Below are 19,824 nucleotides of genomic sequence, written 5' to 3'. Positions count from 1 at the left end.
GGAGGTTGTAATCTTCAGAGGTGCAACGTGATTCAATGAAATATACAAAGGCATTGTTCACATGGAGATTCAATGGCAGGGCTGTGTCGACTAAGATATGATGACATGTTAGTATTCATGATGTATGCGAAATGAAAAGTGTCTACATTAGAAAAATTCTGTATCTCCCACAAATAAAAGGATCTGTTGCAATTAATGGTGAAGGCAAATATATCCAAAGCACTGTGTAAAAGAAGGAAAATGCACATTGGAAGTTACAAATATAAACCATCAGTTATATTTTAATAAGTATTTAATGTTGGTTGGTTATTAGTTTTGAAAAGGTGCAATGGTTGAATAGAGGCCTTTTCATCCTTTATAATTAGGAGATGTAAAATCAAAGCAAAGGACAATATGCACAATTCACATACAATATTTTTTAACTCTCAGCATATTGAATTTATACATTCCTTGTGATATATTACTTTATTGGCAGAGATCGGATGATTGAACCAAGCTGGTGGATTTACGAAGCATTGGCAAATATTTTTATGTGTTGTCTGGAGTTCAATTGCAGCGAATAGAGCGCGATTATTGAGTGTCTTCATTGCAATCTATTTCAGGCAAATCAGTTAGGAATTTTATTTTGTTTATTTGCAAGGTTTTAGATGTTAGATATTATATAATTCTATCTTTTATTATCATTTTTTATTTCTATAAGTAATTTAATGCCGGATAAGTGGATTGAATTACCAATAGCTTTTCAAACTTGATAATCACAAATATTGTGAAATACTGAATTGTTTCAATATTTGTGTCTATTTTGTCTCTGTGTGAGTTAACAACAATATAGACTAGTTTGAAAGTGCGTAAATATAGCTAATTCATCATGTCTTGGTAATTGAATTATTTATAGTTTGATACATTAAATTTCATAAAGTTGTACATTGACTTTTTATGATATTGACTCTACTACTCGCTTTCAAAGTTCTGGCACCAGCCATTAATTTGCTTGTAACTCCTAATCCATATGCTGGCAACCATTTCGTATCTTTCTGTTGAAAATTAATATATTCACTAGACTTAAAATCCATTATATCGTTTCATTTCAAATATTCTAAAATGTATCTAATCATTAACTTTGTTCTTATTTCAGCATTTACAATTTTGAAGTAATCATATTTTGAAGTCATTATTCAAGTTATACTTATTTGAGCAAGTTAGAAGTTTCCTAAAATCTCTTGCCATTTCTGGAGACTCTTATTGCATTTAGTCCTATCTGCTTTATGTAATCTTGGATTCAAGTGATTGGTTCAGGATCAGGTGCACCCACCTTGGCCTTGCAGAGCCAGAAGCGCAAGGAACTCAGATTACATCATTCAGTTCTTTCAAGTTGGCCTTAACGAGTTGGATATCCCAGCATTGAGTTGGCAAGACCTCTAGGATTCCAATCTGCAGTTTTGGGAACCAACAGATTGGTGACTCTGCTGGGGAAAATTGCACGTAAGCTTTGCAAATCTCTTACCTTAGACCACTATAGAGATTTGTTTAATCACAACCTTTGAACCATTTTTTCATTAAAAATTCAAAGTCATTTGTGGCACACTCTGCGAAGGAAGTAACCTAGATGTTTATTTTGTTTTTTCCCTAAGAGGGTGGCAACTCTATTGTGCATTGTTCAATTTGTTTTATATTGAGGAACTAACCATTGCTTTTAAAGTTTATGTTAGGGTGAAGGTCAGTAAATCTAGGACCTAAGAGATTTGCACAATTAACCTTCGAGAGAAAACCAAGAAGGAAGAAGAAGAAAAAGCAAAAATCAAAGATGTGTTACACAAGTCACAAGGGTTTTCATGAAAGGACTAACAGACAAAATGAAAGAAATAGTTCAAATAACAGTAGTCTTGGAAACAAAGAAGAAAATTTTAACCCATTTTTCCAAATTGCTAGAGTTGATGAAGAACCACACTGCAAAATAACTCAAATAGATGATGACATGAATCAAGAGGAGTTAATGTAGTTGGACGCAATCATAAAGAAAATGGCTGAAACAACTAATAGTAGCAATGCAATATTAGCAAAAATTCTTAAGATGCAGCCGGATGATATCTTGGAAAAGATAGGAATATCAACAGATAATATTATTTCTCCACAAAGAAAAGAAAGCAATGAAGAAAGGATGGATAAGTGGAGAGAGGAAAGAGCAGAGCAAGTCTAAGATGAGGTGAACACATCATCAAAATATAACCCTCCTAATAGGAAACAGCTTGGACTCACAATTCGCTACTAGCCATGTTAACCCATTATATGATGATAGACAAAGTAAAAATCACAATAGTAGTTTTGCAAGACACCCCAACAACAATCAATATGCTGGGAATTCAGGACAGCATACTAGAGGTATCTCACAAAATACTACAAATCTTAGGCAGCCCTATGGTATAAATCAGAACAATAGAAATATCAACCAAAATAACCAGGGTTATGCAGCACAAAATCAGACAATGAAAAATCAAGCTATGAGACAAACTATGGTCATTGAAAGGTATCAACGGCTTGATTTTGATGGAATAAGAGGATATCCCAACCCAATCTCCAACGATTTGAGAATTGCTATAACAAAGTTTTCTAGAAATGGAGTAGAATTTGTTGAGCAACACATCATTAAATTAAAAAATACAATTGAAGATTTTGAAGATCATGAGGATGTCTTCATGAAGCTTTTGTCCAATCCTTGACAAAAGATGTAGCTAAAAGATATAGGAGTCTCCCAAATAAGTCTATAACTGAATGGTGCAACTTTGTTGATCAATTTGGATATCATAATGATACATCTTTTTCTTTGCACGAATTAACAAGTATCAGGAAGTATGCAAATGAAGTAGTTTCTGAGTTTAACAAAAGATTTGATAAAGTATTAAATAGAATTCCAAGAGAAACTAGACCAATTGGTTCTTTTCTAATTGATTTCTATCTAAGTGTGATTGACAGCAAGACCCACTATGAGATAAGATCTCATAGACCAATTTCCTTACCACATGCTTTCAAAGTGGCTATGACAATAGAAAATAATAGAAAAGCGACTCGTAAGGTAAATAAGAGGGATAATGCAAAGTTACATAATCTTAAAGCACCTAAGAAAGATGAATTAAAAGAAATTATTGACATGCTTAAAGACATAAAGATGAAACAAAGCAAAAATGATAGGCCTTCTTTTCGGAGAAATGATAGACCAAGATTACAGGATATGCCATATAGCACGAATTGGAAGGATGGAAAACCGGAAAGACAAAATCATACCAAAGACACTCCAGATCCTTTGAAGAAGGTTACTATGATTGATGGCAGGCCATGGTGTGAATTTTGCAAGTTGCCCCATGCTCCTGAACATTGTGTCATAGCACAATCCATCCTAGAATAAGGAGAAGAGCAGCATGCTATTAATGCTCTATCATCTGAACCTTTCAAGGGTAGAGATGATGATGGCTTTATAGAAGAAGATCAGAATTCAGATTATCATTTAAGGAGAACAAATCAGCAACATCACATCCAACAAATATTTTCAGATGAGGATGAGACACCTACTCTTCGAAGATTGATGATTAAGGAAAGGAAAGCATATACCATTGTAGTCATCAAGCAGCCCAAACAAACATACCAGCAAAGACACAAAACTTCAAGTACAGATCAAGGTAATCCTACCAGTATGTTTGAAAAGAATTTACAACACGGAGAGGCGTCTAAGAAAGATGGTAATCAAGCCAAACAAGCAAAAACTAATCAACGTCCTAAATCAATCAAATAGCAGACCAAGCATAACAATAAGAAAGTATCTAATTGTCATACTTTTATTAATCATGCATTATCCTAGTTAAAAATTGTTGTTCCACTAATGGAGATGATGAAATTTCCTAACTACAGGGAGGTAACTATGAAGATCCTATCTAGCATAGAAGATGTTAGTAATGAGAATGATACAAGAAATAGTGAAGATCCTCCAGTTGTATATTTAGAAACTGCATTAAATAAGAATTCAAGTCAAGTTGATCCTTTGTATTTAACTTTATTGATTAATAACAAGTTGGTTAAAAATTGTATGATTGATTCTAATGCAATGGTTAATATTATGTCTGTCGATGTCATGAAAGATATTGGTCTTAAAATTGATACACCTTATGGGAAATGTTATGCTATGGACAATAGATCAGTTCCAATAGTAGGTATTATAAAAAATGTTGAATTTCGTTTTCTTGCATTTCCTCAAATATCATATAGAACTGACATTACTATAGTTGAGGTTTCCGCTAGTTATGGTATGTTATTAGCTCAACAATGGTCGAACTTGGTAGGTGGTTATGTGCAGCTTGATTTATCTTATGCTACCATACTAGTAGGAGGTAAGGAAATCAAGATTGAGAAAGAACCATGGTCGTACTACCTCATCGAAGATTATAATCTAGATTCTGAAGTTAACTTCTGCCAATACGACATGGACAATTTTCAAGTAAGCGTATCCAAACCGATTTTTAAGGTTACTGATCCCATTAAAATGCATGTGCAGGAAGGATATGACAATATGTGGCAGATGTACTTCGATGGGGCATGTAGTGAGGGTAATGGAGCTGGTGTTATATTTGTTTCACCATTTGGTAAAACATTTAAATATTCTTCTACTTAATTTTGAATGCACAAACAATATTGCAAAATACGAAGCTTTAATCATTGGCCATAATATTGTTGAAGTTTATGGGATAAAGTTGCTTTATGTTTTAGAAAATAAAGTTGCTTTCTTGGTTTTCCATTGCATTTTCAGATTTGGCATGGCACAATAGTTATTAAGTTGCATGGAGAATTGTTGAGACATTTTTATTTGAGGGATATCATATGAGACGATTATCTTTCTAGTATAGAGGTGTAGAGACAACATCGATATCGTTCTTAGCGTTAGAATATGTTATAGTAGTGACAATTGGTGACCTAATGAGTTGATCTTTGTACATATTTGAGTTGGTTTTGGCATTTTTGGGGTGGACTACTTATTTAGGATGTTGTTACAAGCAATCAGCAAAATGATAGACACCTATTAATACTCTCATGATTGATTGGTTTGGGATCCAGGTGTTGACAGGATGAGTGCTTTATTCCTTGTGAATCATGATGAGTTGCTTCATAGCGTGAGGCATAGAGTTGTTATTTTCAGAGTGGTGCAGCAAATTGGTCAAGTAGTGTAATTGAGATTACCTTGGGATCCAAGGATCTTATTGATGAATGAGTCACATCCAAACATGTTGTTTCACATTGTGACAGGATTGGGTTTTAGTTGTTTCAGAATGTGCCATAGAGTTGTTTGAAGATTTATATGGGACTCTAGTATATTGGTATTTAAATTCATGATTGCTTGAAGAATAGCAAACTCTAAGGAGGGAGGACTGTAATGTCCCTTTTGGGCAAGGACAGAGAAATTAAATGACAACTTTATAAAGTATTAAAATGACTTATTTGGAGCTTTAGAAGAATTAAAAAAAGTTGTTTTAATTTTAAAAAGGAGATTTCAAAGGAGGAAAAAGAAAAGAAGAAGAGACGGACGAAGGTTAACTAAAGAGTCATTGCATTGGGCTTTAAATGAAGAATGTTAGATTTATTTTACGGTTGAGGTATATGCTTGGTTATTGTTTGTCTTTGAGAATTTCAAGAAGCTTTGAATTTCAGCACGTTTGATGATGGAAACCCTCGAGCTTAGAGGCAATCGACAGAAACCCATTCTCTGTAGGAGATATCATTTAGGTGTCTAACTAGTGCATCATATTCATATTTCTAATTATCCAATCAACTATCAATTTTGTGACTATGATTCGATATTTTGTTGATTTGTTAAATACTCACATGTCATTTCATAATCTCTATTTCAGTCTCATATTTATCATAGTTTGAAATCGCACGTGAATACCAGAAATACCACAAGATATCGTGAGCCCACATGCAGACCGATATAATCGGGCAAAATACTGGCAACAAGATATCCAAGATCACGGGCCAAAATTATTACAAAAAATTGCCGAAAACTTGCGAGATATCTGCCAAAAAATCATCAACAAACACAAAGTCATGGTCAAAGGATTTTAGGTTTTTTTAAAACTTTTATGCGGTCAACAAAAACATTTTCTCCATCTTTTCTGCTGTCGACGAAAGGTTGCTTGTTCTTGTTTTTTTCCATATTCATTTCATTCATCCATGGTTGCAAGAAGGTTGTTTGCTATCATTTCCTTGTGCATTTAAATCATTGACAAGCACCACCGACAACATGCAACACCGAGTGCGAGATTGCATGTGTCTTTGCCCGAGCATGAGATTCATGATTTGAGATTTTGAGCTGCCTCCAATCCACGTGGACACTGCCCCTAGTGATTTGAAGCACTTGAATCTACAAATCATTGTATGTAGGCATACCTCCAATGACTAGTTTGTCGTTGACTCATCTGGACAGGTAACAAATATGAATAGCACCTTTGTTTTTTTTTGTTTTTTTATTTCATAGAGTTAAGCAAAGTGTACACTGTATTAAGCTATAAGTTAAAGCTTAATTGTAGCATTGTTGCTTAAGCCTTATATATTGCATATGAATGTGCTAATTAGTTATTAGGCTGCTAGTTTAATTTTGATAGTCTGAGACTCTAATAGACAGTAGATTGATACTATTTTTATTCTTAATATTTATTATATATGAAAGAGTTTGATAGTTAAAACTTAAAGCTAAAAGTTTAATAGCTGAGAATTTGAATGGTAAACAGTGAACACAAGTTACAACAATTTAGAAATCCTCCAGAATCTGTTGATTTTAAACCTGAACAGTTGGATAGTAGTTGGATTAGAAATCATTAAATTTTATATATTCGTATTGTTTAAAAATTTGTTTTATAAATTATGTTTGATCTCAAATTTATCTAATATTTAATTGTCCATTCTTATACTTGCAGAGTAGAATTTGAGTGTCAATGACAATAACTATAGAAACAAGATGACTGGTGGTGGCAAAGAGAAGGACCCTCTATGGAAACATGGGGTCCCGGGGGTAGGCAAAGGACATGTCCAATGTATCCATTGCTTTAAGCATATGACTTCGAGAATAAGCCGATTGAAATACCATCTTATGAAGATTCCATGCAATGATATTACACCATGTGATAAATGTCCGAAAGAGGCTACAAGAGAAGCTTTGGCAAGCCTTGAAAAATTTGCACAAAATAAGGCAGCAAAAAAGAGGATATTCGAGGCAATGGCAGCCCCAATGGGGAGTTTTAGTTCCATAGGATCACAAACAGGTGGAGAGGCTTCTTCTTCTATTGGGCCTCGGATATGAGGATCGCAAAGTGTGGGTGGGTCTTTATTAGATTTTTTTGTTCCACGTAATACTCCTGGTGCTCAACCCGACTTGCTAGGCACTTGATGGAACAAAGAGATGCATGAGAAGACAAAGATGGCAATTACAAGATTTTGGATCTGCAATGATATTCCCTTCAGTGCTTTATGTAGTCCATATTGGGATCAAGTGGTTACTGCAATTTTTTTGTCTAGTAAGGGGTTCAAGGCCCAAGTCCTTGTGAGGTGAGTGGGTCATTGTTAGACAATGAGGTAAGAAACATTCATCAACTTGTGGAAGAGCAAAGAAAAGTTTGGGAACAAAAAGGTTGCACTATTATATCCGATGGGTGGACAAATGGTAGTAGGATGCTCATCAACTTTATAGTTGCTTTAGGGGGACGGTATTTCTAAAATTTGTTAATGCCTCTAATCAAGTAAAAAATGCAAAAAATTTGTGTAACATGTTCGATGAGGTGGTAATAGAAGTGAAAGTGGCTAATGTCATCTAGATTGTAACTAATAATGTAGCTGCGTATGTAATAGCTTGAGATAACCCCTACTATATGGGTCACACAAAAACAATACTGGATTGGGACAATTCGTCAATTACTTATCATGAAATCTTCAGATTGTATTATCTCCAGTGAAATGCACGAAATAAATTTACCAGCAATACTCAAAGAAGAATCTTATTGCAACAATATTCATTAATGATTCAAAAACTGAACAATAGAGCCCCAAACGGAATATAGATAACTAAACAATATTTAAAAACCTGAGTTTGCTGTTTCATGAGTTTATCAAATTTGTTTAGAAAGAAAACGCTGCCGCCAACCTTGGTAATCTACTATGCATTCGTTCCCATTTTGGCAATGATAATGTTTGATTCTGCAGTCGTTCCAGCCAGTCAGGTTGCGAATTCAGAGATAGATTTCATCTCCTGCGACGAGCTGTACTTAGTCCCACGAATTGTTCATGTCTTGCGATTATTTTTCCCAAACTCCCAATGTAATGGCGCTAATGATACTGCCGGTTGTGCTTGAATATTATTCTCAGCCCTCGATAGGTCCTGATCAAATGCTCCTGAGCTAATGCGATTGGCACTTTTCCATAGATTTGATGGTTCGCCTTGAGCCTGACGGTTGTGGCCCACGATTTAATTTATATCTTCTCCATACAATTGCGTCGTTGGAAGGAAAGGCGGTAAGGCGGATTTTGGATCTGTTATTCTTCCACGCGATCTGTCCTCCCTGAGTTAATATGATTCTTTCACTGAAAGTTGCCCAATCCTGTGCGGACTGAGTCGTTAGGCCAGACCAGTAGTAATCCGATACTTCCTTTACTCTTCTATTGCCAGCTCATAACAAATCGCCCTTCCTTATGCTCGAACTGGGTCTGTTTGAGAACGGGTAAGTCTGGGTAATGATTTCCGGCCCTGTCTAGAGGGTTGCTTGATCAAAGATGTGCTACTGTTAATTCCTCCAAACCTGCAATAGATAACACCTTCTATATGATTCCTTAATGATCACAAATTGGCCTTAGGCCGCAGATCTTTGTCCAGATGAAGTAACTGTGATATCACTTCCAAATTCGCAATAATTCGGATGATATTTCACACCCTCAAAATCGCTTATCAATGGGAGTTATCGTTCCCAAAGATAGTCTGAGAATTTGCAAACCAAATGGCTACAAATCGCTCCAAATGGAATAGAAATCGAATTCATAAATCGCTTGTCCAAATGGGAGCCTTATGTCCTCTATTTATTCACTTCGCTGAGAAGTTTCTGGAAGTTTTCCGGAATCATCTTTTATGATGTACTTCAACTATTAAACTTTATAAAATTAAATAAATAACTTTATAAAGTTAGAGTACAACCTTAATTTAATATTGGAACGAGTAGGCCCCACTTACTAAATTATCATTCTTCGAGAGCAAAATTGTAATTATCGGAAGACAAAAATGACCCTCTTCCCATAGTCATTTGCCTACAAGAGTCGATGATAGGCAAATCCCCTGTTAAAGTTATGTCGCTAAAAAGGGGACATGACAATCCGCCCCTCCCGAAATTGCTTGCCCTCAAGCAATCCCAAGGCTGGATGCTGCAAAATTGTCTCATTTTCCCAAGTAGCATCTTCGACTGGTAGATCCTTCCATTTAACCAAATATTCTCTGATTACTCATCTGCAGAGCTGTTTTTCTCTGCTTTCTAAAATGAATTCCGGCACTAGGACCAATTTCCCTTCATCATCCAGGGGAGGTAATACTGCAAAAGGTATCACATTCTGTCCCAACGCCTTTTTGAGGCGTGATACATGAAACGCATTATATACTTTGCTGTCTGCTGGAAGCTCAAGCTCATAAGCCAATTCCCCTATTCGCCTAATGATCCTGAAAGGTCCATAATACCTGGGCTTAAGCTTCTCTGACCCACTCTTTTTGAGAGTAGATTGTCGAAATGGCTGAAGCATTAAGTAAACTATGTCACCTACCACAAAACTTCTCTCAGTTCTCTTCTGATCTGCATACTGCTTATATTGATTCTGTGCTCGAGCAATGTTATCCCGTAGAGAGCTAATAATGTCTTTACTTTCTTGCATCAAATCCCCGGCACGTGGAACCCGAACATCACCCATTAACAAGTCGATGAAACTCGATGTATCATAGCCGTATAATGCTCGGAAAGGTGTCATCTGGATAGACATGTGGAAAGTTGTGTTATAGCAATACTCACACAAATAAATCCATCTTACCCAAGTCTTCTACTGATCAGCCACGTAATTCCTCAAGTAGCCTTCCACCCATTTGTTTACTATCTCTGTCTGTCCATCGGTTTGCGGGTGATAACTGGTACTGGGTGTGAGCTCAGTGCCACATAATCGGAACACCTCTTGCCAAAAATGACTCAAGAATCTAACCCTGTCACTGACAATATTGCGGGGTATCCCATGTAACCTGAAAACCTCTCTGAAGAATACCTCGGCTATCTGGACTGCGGTATAAGTAGTGGTGATGGGGAGGAAATGAGCATATTTCATTAGTCTATCTACCACCACATAAATGCAATCACGACCCTGAGCCTTGGGCAATCCGGTAATGAAATCCATGGATATGCATTCCCACTTCTGAGCTGGAATAGGAAGTGGCTGTAGGAGTCCTGCTGGGAAGGTGTGTTCTTGCTTATTCTGCTGACAAACAGAACACTCACGGACATACTGCAATACATCTGTCTTGAGTCCCTTCCAAGTGAATCTTTGTCGCACCTGTCTATATGTTTTAAAGTATCCGGGGTGACCAGCTATAGGTGAATCATGAAGAGCTTGCATAATAGACTGCTTCACCTTCGATCCTGGGACTAAAAATATCCTGCTCTTGTAAATAATCAATTCATCCACAAGTGTATACCTGGTATCAACAATTGTCCCATCAACTATCCCAGATGCCCATGGGTCTCTGGCATATTCTGCAATAATCAGATGCTTCCAGTCCTCAGAGATCCCAATCATTGAACTAAGATGTGGTCTGCGTGACAAGGCATCTGCTACCACATTCTGCGTGCCCTTAACGTAAGATATATCAAAGTCATATGCCTGTAACTTACTTACCCATTTCTGCTGCCTATCATTGAGATCCCTTTGCCCAAGGAAATGTTTCAAACTGTTGTGATCAGTTTTTATACAAAACTTACCACCCACTAAGTACTGCCTGAACTTAGCTAATGCATGCATGATAGCTAACATCTCCTTATCGTAAATGTTGAATGTTTTTTCTGGCCCACGGAGTTTTCTGCTTTCATATGCAATTGGGTGTTTATCCTGCATCAAAACAACCCCAATACCATCTCCTGAAGCATCACACTGGAGTTCAAATGGCTTCGAGAAATCAGGCATTGCTAGTACCGGACATGAAGTCATGATCTCCTTAAATCTGTCAAAACAAGCCTGTGCCTTTGCTGTCCAAACGAAAGCTCCCTTTTTAAGCAAATCTGTCATAGGCGCCGCATGTCACGAATATCCGCAAACAAATCTGCGGTAGAAGCCACATAAACCCAGGAACCCTCTTAGCTGTGTCAGGTTCTCAGGAGTAGGCCACTCCATAATAGCGCGAATCTTATCAGGATCCATCTGTACTCCTTTACTGATAATATGTCCCAAGTATAATAGTTCGATCATGCCTAAGTCACATTTAGACTCTTTTGCATACAAGGACTCTGCTTGCAAGGTCTTCAATACTGTCTCTAGATGCTCCATATGCTCATGCCATGTTCGACTGTATACCAAGATATCATCAAAGAATACCAACACAAATTTTCTCAGCTGATGATGGAAGACCTTATTCATGGTGGACTGGAAAGTAGCTGGTGCATTGGTCAATCCGAATGGCATTACTACAAACTCAAAATGCCCACAGTGACACCTGAATGTAGTCTTCTCAATGTCCTATTCTCTGACTCTAATCTGGTGGTAACCTGATCTCAAATCAATCTTACTAAAGTAGCATGCCCCATGCAGTTCATCTATTAGCTCATCAATCCGTGGAATAGGATATCTATTCTTAATGGTTTTTTTATTCAGCATCCTGTAATCTATACACATCCGCAATGAACCATCTTTCTTCTTAACCAAGACTACTGAAGAAGCAAAAGGAGACTTACTAGGTCTGATGTGTCCCATCGCCAGAAGCTCCTTGATGGTTTTCTCTATTTCATCTTTGAGCCTTTTTGAATGCCTGTATGGAGTGATCATGACTGGTTTAGCACCTTCTTCTAATTCGATGATGTGCTCAGTCCCTCTATCAGGTGGTGTACCAAGAGGAATATCGCTGAATACCTTACTATACTTTTCCCTCAATATCTGTATGTCGGGATGATATTCTGTCTTTTGTTCTTCCTGTGTAGGCATGAGAGTACACATGGTTGCCCATTCAATATCATCATGTCTCACCAATCTTTCCAATCGTCTAAGAGAAATCGTTCGGATGTCACTATTCCGGATAGCTCTCAACACATGTTGCTTCCCATCTACTTCAAACTTGATCTCCATGTCCTTGAGTCGAAAAGTGACCTCACCCAATAAACATAACCATGTCATACCCAAAACGATATCCAAGTCACCCATATTGACCACATGGTAATCCGCTTTGAACTCATAATTATTCAGGCGTAAAGGCATGTCTCTAACCATCCTATTACACTTAAGAGTGTATCCATCAGCAACCTGTACTCGACGACCTTCAAATTCTTCTGTCTTAATACCACGGCGCTCAACCAATCGTGCATCAATGAAGTTATGTGTAGCGCCTGTATCAACCAATGTGATCACCTTCTGTCCTGCTAGAACACCATGTAATCTAAAAGATCCTTCCTGCTGAATGCTAGACAAACGCCCCTGCTGTAAATGCAATTCAGGTTCCTCTTTTTGCTCTAAATTCCCTGTTTCTTCCTTAGACTCTGGGCTACTATGATCATCTTCTTTTGCTGTACTGTCGGAATCTGACCCTTCGTAATATGCCCACATAACCCTATTGGCTTTTCCTTTAGGTCTCAGAGGACAAACATGATCCCTGTCAGATGGACCTTTGCAATAGAAACATAACTTCTTCCTGCGCAAGTCGTTTAATGCTTCTGCATCCAGGGGTGTAGTAGATTTTCCTTTGGTTTCTATGCCCTTCCCTTTATTCTTATCAAACTTCCTATTGTCTCTGAAAGAGGTAGTACTCCTGGAAGTGAACATGCTAGAAGGTGCTGTAAGCTCCATACTTCGTGCTTTCCTCATGGCTTCCTGCAGTGTTGGTGGATCAAATGCCTTAATCCATCCCTTAAGAGGTTCAGACAATCCTTCTGTAAATAAGATAACTAATCTCCTTTCCAACACATCTGGTACCATGACTGACAACTTTTGAAATTCGCTAATATAAACCTCTAAATTGCCAAATTGTCTTAACTGTGCAAGGTCGCGAAAATAAATTTCTGGATCCTTCTTATCAAAACATTCAACCAATCTATCCACAAAGTCCTGGTACGATGTTACCTGATTGTGCTGCAGCGTAACCATCCCATGTGACCACCAATCATGAGCTGCGCCTTCCAGATGCAAGGTGGCATACCTGATGGCATCTATTTCAGACATAGGCCTTAAAGCTAGGAAGATGTCCAACTTATGAATCCAAGCTTGTGCTGTCATCTGACCACTACCATCGAAAAAAGGTAAAGTGAGTTTGCTAACAGCTCGCTGTAACTCACTATCATGACCTCCTCTAGGCCTCTTATTCTAGCGGCTATTCCTCATATGTTCTCTCCTTTGGTTTAGATATCGATCAAAGTTCAATAGTTCACGCACATGCGGGGGTAATGCCTGCCATTCTGCAATAGCAGCCCTAAGATCATCCTGGAAATCTTCCGGTACATCATCTTCTCCCATCTCCTGAGCCTCTTCCCTTAGGAAGGTGGGACAAGTAGGCCTATTTGCTGTCCATGATCTGCGCCTAGGAGCACCTTGTGAGCTTGCCACACTTCTATTATCCTGATCAAACGTACCTCTTCCTTGTTCTAGAAACCGGGGCTGAATAATTCTTTCCGTTGTGGCATTCAAAGCCTGAAGTGACCGAGCTATTTCTTCCTGTCTTGTAGTCATGAATCTGTAAAACTCTCTGGTTTCCTCATCATCAATTCTGGGAAATCTAGGTGGACTTTGTGATTTCCTTTCCCCCATATCTCTGCTTTTATGTCTAGTCCTCCTGCGAATATAATATCTAGAATATGATTGCATAAAATATTTTGACCCGACAGGATGGCAGGACTACTGCTCTGATACCACTAAGATAACCCCTACTATATGGGTCACACAAAAACAATACTGGATTGGGACAATTCGTCAATTACTTATCATGAAATCTTCAGATTGTATTATCTCCAATGAAATGCAAGAAATAAATTTACCAGCAATACTCAAAGAAGAATCTTATTGCAACAATATTCATTAATGATTCAAAAACTGAACAACAGAGCCCCAAACGGAATATAGATAACTAAACAATATTTAAAAACCTGAGTTTGCTGTTTCATGAGTTTATCAAATTTGTTTAGAACGAAAACTAATCTACTATGCATTCATTCCCATTTTGGCAATGATAATGTTTGATTCCACAGTCGTTCCAGCCAGTCAGGTTGCGAATTCAGAGATAAATTTCATCTCCTACGACGAGTTGTACTTAGTCCCACGAATTGTTCATGTCTTGCGATTATTTTTCCCAAACTCCCAATGTAATGGCGCTAATGATACTACCGGTCGTGCTTGAATATTATTCTCAGCCCTCGATGGGTCCTGATCAAATGCTCCTGAGCTAATGCGATTGGCACTTTTCCATAGATTTGATGGTTCGCCCTGAGTTCGACGGCTGTGGCCCACGATTTAATTTATATCTTCTCCATACAATTGCGTCGTTGGAAGGAAAGGTGGTAAGGCGGATTTTGGATCTGTTATTCTTCCACGCGATCTGTCCTCCCTGAGTTAATATGATTCTTTCACTGAAAGTTGCCCAATCCTGTGTGGACTGAGTCGTCAGGCCAGACCAGTAGTAATCCGATACTTCCTTTACTCTTCTATTGCCAGCTCATAACAAATCGCCCTTCCTTATGCTCGAACTGGGTCTGTTTGAGAACGGGTAAGTCTGGGTAATAATTTCCGGCCCTGTCTAGAGGGTTGCTTGATCAAAGATGTGCTACCGTTAATTCCTCCAAACCTGCAACAGATAACACCTTCTATATGATTCCTTAATGATCACAAATTGGCCTTAGGCCATAGATCTTTGTCCAGATGAAGTAACTGTGATATCACTTCCAAATTCGCAATAATTCGGATGATATTTCACACCCTCAAAATCGCTTATCAATGGGAGTTATCGTTCCCAAAGATAGTCTGAGAATTTGCAGACCAAATGGCTACAAATCGCTCCAAATGGAATAGAAATCGAATTCATAAATCGCTTATCCAAATGGGAGCCTTATGTCCTCTATTTATTCACTTCGCTGAGAAGTTTCTGGAAGTTTTCCGGAATCATCTTTTATGATGTACTTCAACTATTAAACTTTATAAAATTAAATAAATAACTTTATAAAGTTAAGAGTACAACCTTAATTTAATATTGGAACAAGTAGGCCCCACTTACTAAATTATCATTCTTCGAGAGCAAAATTGTAATTATCGAAAGACAAAAATGACCCTCTTCCCATAGTCATTTGCCTACGAGAGTCGATGATAGGCAAATCCCCTGTTAAAGTTATGTCGCTAAAAAGGGGACATGACATAGCTAGTAGACTTCTACTGGAGAGACATCCCACATTGTTTTGGAGCCCTTGTGCTGCCCATTGTCTCAACTTGCTTCTTGAGGATCTAGGGAAACTGAGCTAGGTGGAGAAGGTGGTTGAAGATGGAAAGAATATTACGAAGTACATCTACAATCATACATGGGTCTTGAGTCTTATGAGAGAGCACACTAGTGGTAAGGATCTTGTACGAGCAGGGGTCACACGCTTTGCTACTAATTTTCTAAACTTGCAAAGCATATCAGAGACATTGTTAGACTTCAAGCGCATGTTTCTTGATAAGAAATGGTTAGAGAGTCCTTATGCCAGAAAGCCTAAAGCAAAGAAGATTGTGAGGATTATGTTTGATGCTAGCTTTGAAAAGCTAATGGAGGAGACCCTCAAAGTAAGTTTTCAAATCTTAATTGATGATTTAGTATTTAATTTTAAAATATTTTCATTTGCTGATTTTGTATGTTTTATTATGTCTAGATGTCAAAACCGTTGGTGAAGGTTCTACGAATTGTGGATGAGGATAAAAACCCCACAAGGTTTCTATATGAGGCTATGGATAGCACAAAAGAGGCCATTCAACACTTGTATAGGTCAATTGAGACCAAATATAGACTCATATGGAACATCATTGATCATAGGTGGAACTGACAACTCCACCAACACATTCATGCAACTGTCTACTTCTTGAACCCCAAGTTATTTTTCTCCAACACTTTAAAAGTAGATGCAGAGGTTCAAATTGGCTTGGACACGTGTATTTGAAGATTGGTTGCTGATAGGGACCTGCGAGACCTCATACTTGATGAGTTGCAGAGGTACAAGAGGGAAGAGGGGGCATTGTTCTCCTCTCCTGATTGCAAACATAGGAGATATACCTTGCAGCCAAGTGAAAAAGAACATGTGTTTAGTTTTATCATACCATTTATTTTGCTTGTGAAGTTTATTGGAAGTTTTACCACATCATAAATGGTCTTTTTAACCCTGGCAGATATCTGGTGGGAAGATTATGGTGCCACAACACCTTATCTTCAACAGCTTGCCATCCGAATTTTATCACAGCCTTGTAGTGCTTCTGGCTAAGAGAGAAATTGGAGTACTTTTCAAAACATACATACAAAGAAACATAATAGGTTGACTCAAAAGTGCCTGAATGACTTGGTTTATGTAAAGTACAACCTTCTCTTGCACGAGAAGAAGGTGAAAGGGTAAGCTTCATATGAAGCACTAGACTTGGATGACATTGATCCATATTTAGCCAATTGGATTGCTCAACCTGATGGTGAGGATGCGGATGTTCGTGAACCTTTACTGACAGATGAGTAGCTAGCTGAGATTGAGAGAGAAGCAGATGAGCGGGATGTAGATGTGGCAGCACGTGAGGAGGAACATGAGCTTGGTCATCCATTAGAGGCTTCTGTCGAGCGTGAGGCACCTATTAGGGAACCTGTTGAGGATGTTGCCACAACAACTACTTCAACACCACCCACCCAACAGCAACGATCTCTTTTGAGTTTTACTCGTAGATGCAATTTATGATTGCTACTTTCAGTTTTTATTGATACCAAAACTTGAACTTAATATGTATTCAGAAGTAGTAGTTTCATAGCGTTTGATTTCTATGTATCGAACTTATTTATATTCTAATGTTGTACTTGGTTTTTGGTATACGATTCTAGCAGTATGTTAATCTACTAAGTTCCTCTTCCTATGAATTATTGTTTAACTTAAAACTTTCAATGATATATGGTGGATATCTCAAATTATTATACATTCTACAAATTTGGTCTTCTTTTTATGCGTTTATAAGAATATTTTAAGAAATTTTGAAATTTTCAAATGTTTGATAAAAGTGTTGATTTATTGCCAAATTTTTTGCCGAGTTTTTGTCAATTCTGAGTTTTTCAAAAAATTTGAGCCAGTCGAGTTATTGCCGATACCGAGTTTAAAAACTATGATATTTATGATATGTAGTATAATTTGTTGTGATTCATTGAAATCAGTTGCATGCAAATTATTATTAAATTTTATGTGAATCATTTGGTTTAAATCTGGAGAAAATATCCTAGGGAGATATTACAATAACATTACTATTTTTTAGGCAATTCACACAAAGAAGTGTGTGTACTAACCCAAAAGTTCTTGAATGACCTTGTTTGTATGTAGTATGAATGACCTTATATATGTGCAGTACAACCACTAGTTGCATGAAAAGAATGTACAAGAGCATAGTTCACGTAAAGCACTTGACCTTGATAACGTTGATCCATATTCAGATTGGATTTGTTGACCCTGATGAAGTTAATGTGGATACATTGCTAATGAATTATGAGTAAGTTGACTTGGAAGGGAGGCAGCTAAATGAGAGGCAAAAGCTGAGGTTGGTTAGCCAAAAAAAAGACAATTTCCTACACACACAATGTGATCCTCATCAATCACTGTAGATGAGACACATGTTAAGGATGTTGCAATCATACCATCTACTTCAGCAACACCCACACGACAACAAACTTTTTTGAGCTTTAGTTGTAGATGAAATATATAATACATTTTTAATTGATACCAAACTTGAAATAAACATGAGTTCAAAAGTTGTACTTGTTTTGCAGTTATGATATGTATTGAACCCAAATTTAGTCAGACATTGCACTTGTTTTTTTGGTCTACGATGTCTATTAAACTTGAACTTTGACTATATACAATGGAAATTAGCAAAATGTTCTAATAATCAGTGCATATAAATGTTTTTGAAGAATATTTCAAATGTTCAAAAAATTTGCCAAGTCACATGTTTTTCTTAAATATGGGCCAGCCAAGTTATTGACGAGTCTAAGATTTTAAACAATGATATATACACCTAAGTTGCCAATTCAGATGTGAATGTGGATGCACAATTTATTTATTTTTTTAACTTTTCGCAAGGTTTTGGGGGGGGGGGGGGGGGGAGGGGGTGGATTATAGATTCCTTTATATATATATATATTTATATAAAATATGTAATGCAAAGAAATGCCATAAATATACAAAATTAAATCATTTGAAAGTATGGCATTTGATAGAAATGCCAGAAATATAGTGTAACATGGGGATTTGCGCCCCCCCCCCTCCCCCAAAACCTCCAAGTACCCATCCCCGAAACTGGGTACTTGCGTAGCTGAGTACCCCCACCTCTACCATTCCACATCCATGCTGTTGTTGGGAGGGTACTTGAATATCTATTTGAATTTTGGTTTTTGAATGTTACTATTGGGTATGTAATATGTTACTAAGTGGAGTGTTCAATGGTTCTAGTTCATGTTGCAATTTTGCTATGTTCAAGTATTTTAATTTCGTATGTTCTACTGAAACATCATTTCATAATAAGCATTTCAAGTTCTATATGTATACAATACAAAACCCCTCCATGCCCTATCCTCCCCTTGCCACTGTCCCCTAGTCGTCCCCTCGCCATCCCGAAAATAAGGCCCATTTTCCACCCATCCCGAAAACTCATCCCATCGTCCCAACATACCCCAGTATTGGTGTTGCATCGGAAATACACAAAATTAGGAGCAAATATACTGTTAAAATACGATATTTGCAAATGTTTTAGTGTGTATTGTTTTTTGGTCAAAATTTGAGTTGATTGAGCATTTTTGAAGTGGAGGCATCTGAATGCTCACGAATGCCCAATGGATGTGCATAGGAAGCACATCCAGAGCATTCAGATGTGTTCTAGAAGCTCAAATGAGAATCCGAAGTGCATCTGCATATGCTGGATGTGTTTCCTATGTGCATCCCCAGGGCATCCTAATGCGCTTTCGTGCATGCATGCATTCGTCTCTGCTTCCAAACCAGGGTTTCACGAATTGGTAACTAAGATATACAGTAATCCAAATATTTATTTGTACAGGGACATAAATGCATTACAAGAATTTTAGGTCACTTATAAATCTATGAAAAATAGATCATCAAGTAATAAAAATAGTACAAAGAACAGATATTTTGGAAACCTCAGACACATACCTCCAATAGCATCTGCATGTGAATGAGTAATTAACAAAGCATCCAAATATCTCAGCCTGGTTGAAATTTTACCTATTAGGAAATTCTTCCAAATATGTATATATAGAAAAATACAAACATAATTTCAAATTAGCACAGAATAAATTAATTAGTAACAAATAATACCATG

The 19,824-nt window shown here is 37.3% G+C and overlaps 1 protein-coding gene across 2 annotated transcripts in view; it reads right to left on the bottom strand.

Annotated features, from left to right (window-relative positions):
* Positions 1–19,824, bottom strand: part of LOC149538637 (Metallo-hydrolase/oxidoreductase superfamily protein) — a 183,390-nt gene that overhangs the window by 77,549 nt on the left and 86,017 nt on the right. For both annotated transcript variants that reach the window (XR_016356080.1, XM_089799947.1), the window contains exon 5: positions 19,656–19,711. Coding sequence is in view for 1 of the 2 variants with exons in the window: in XM_089799947.1 (XP_089656073.1) it covers positions 19,656–19,711 (56 nt within the window). In the remaining variant the exon portion in view is untranslated. The remainder of the gene's footprint in view (positions 1–19,655; positions 19,712–19,824) is intronic.

This window comes from Cupressus sempervirens, chromosome 9, assembly GCF_028749045.1.
Source record: "Cupressus sempervirens isolate cs-2001-9-10 chromosome 9, ASM2874904v1, whole genome shotgun sequence".
Lineage (NCBI taxonomy): Eukaryota > Viridiplantae > Streptophyta > Pinopsida > Cupressales > Cupressaceae > Cupressus > Cupressus sempervirens.
This window is presented reverse-complemented; position numbering and strand designations above follow the sequence as displayed.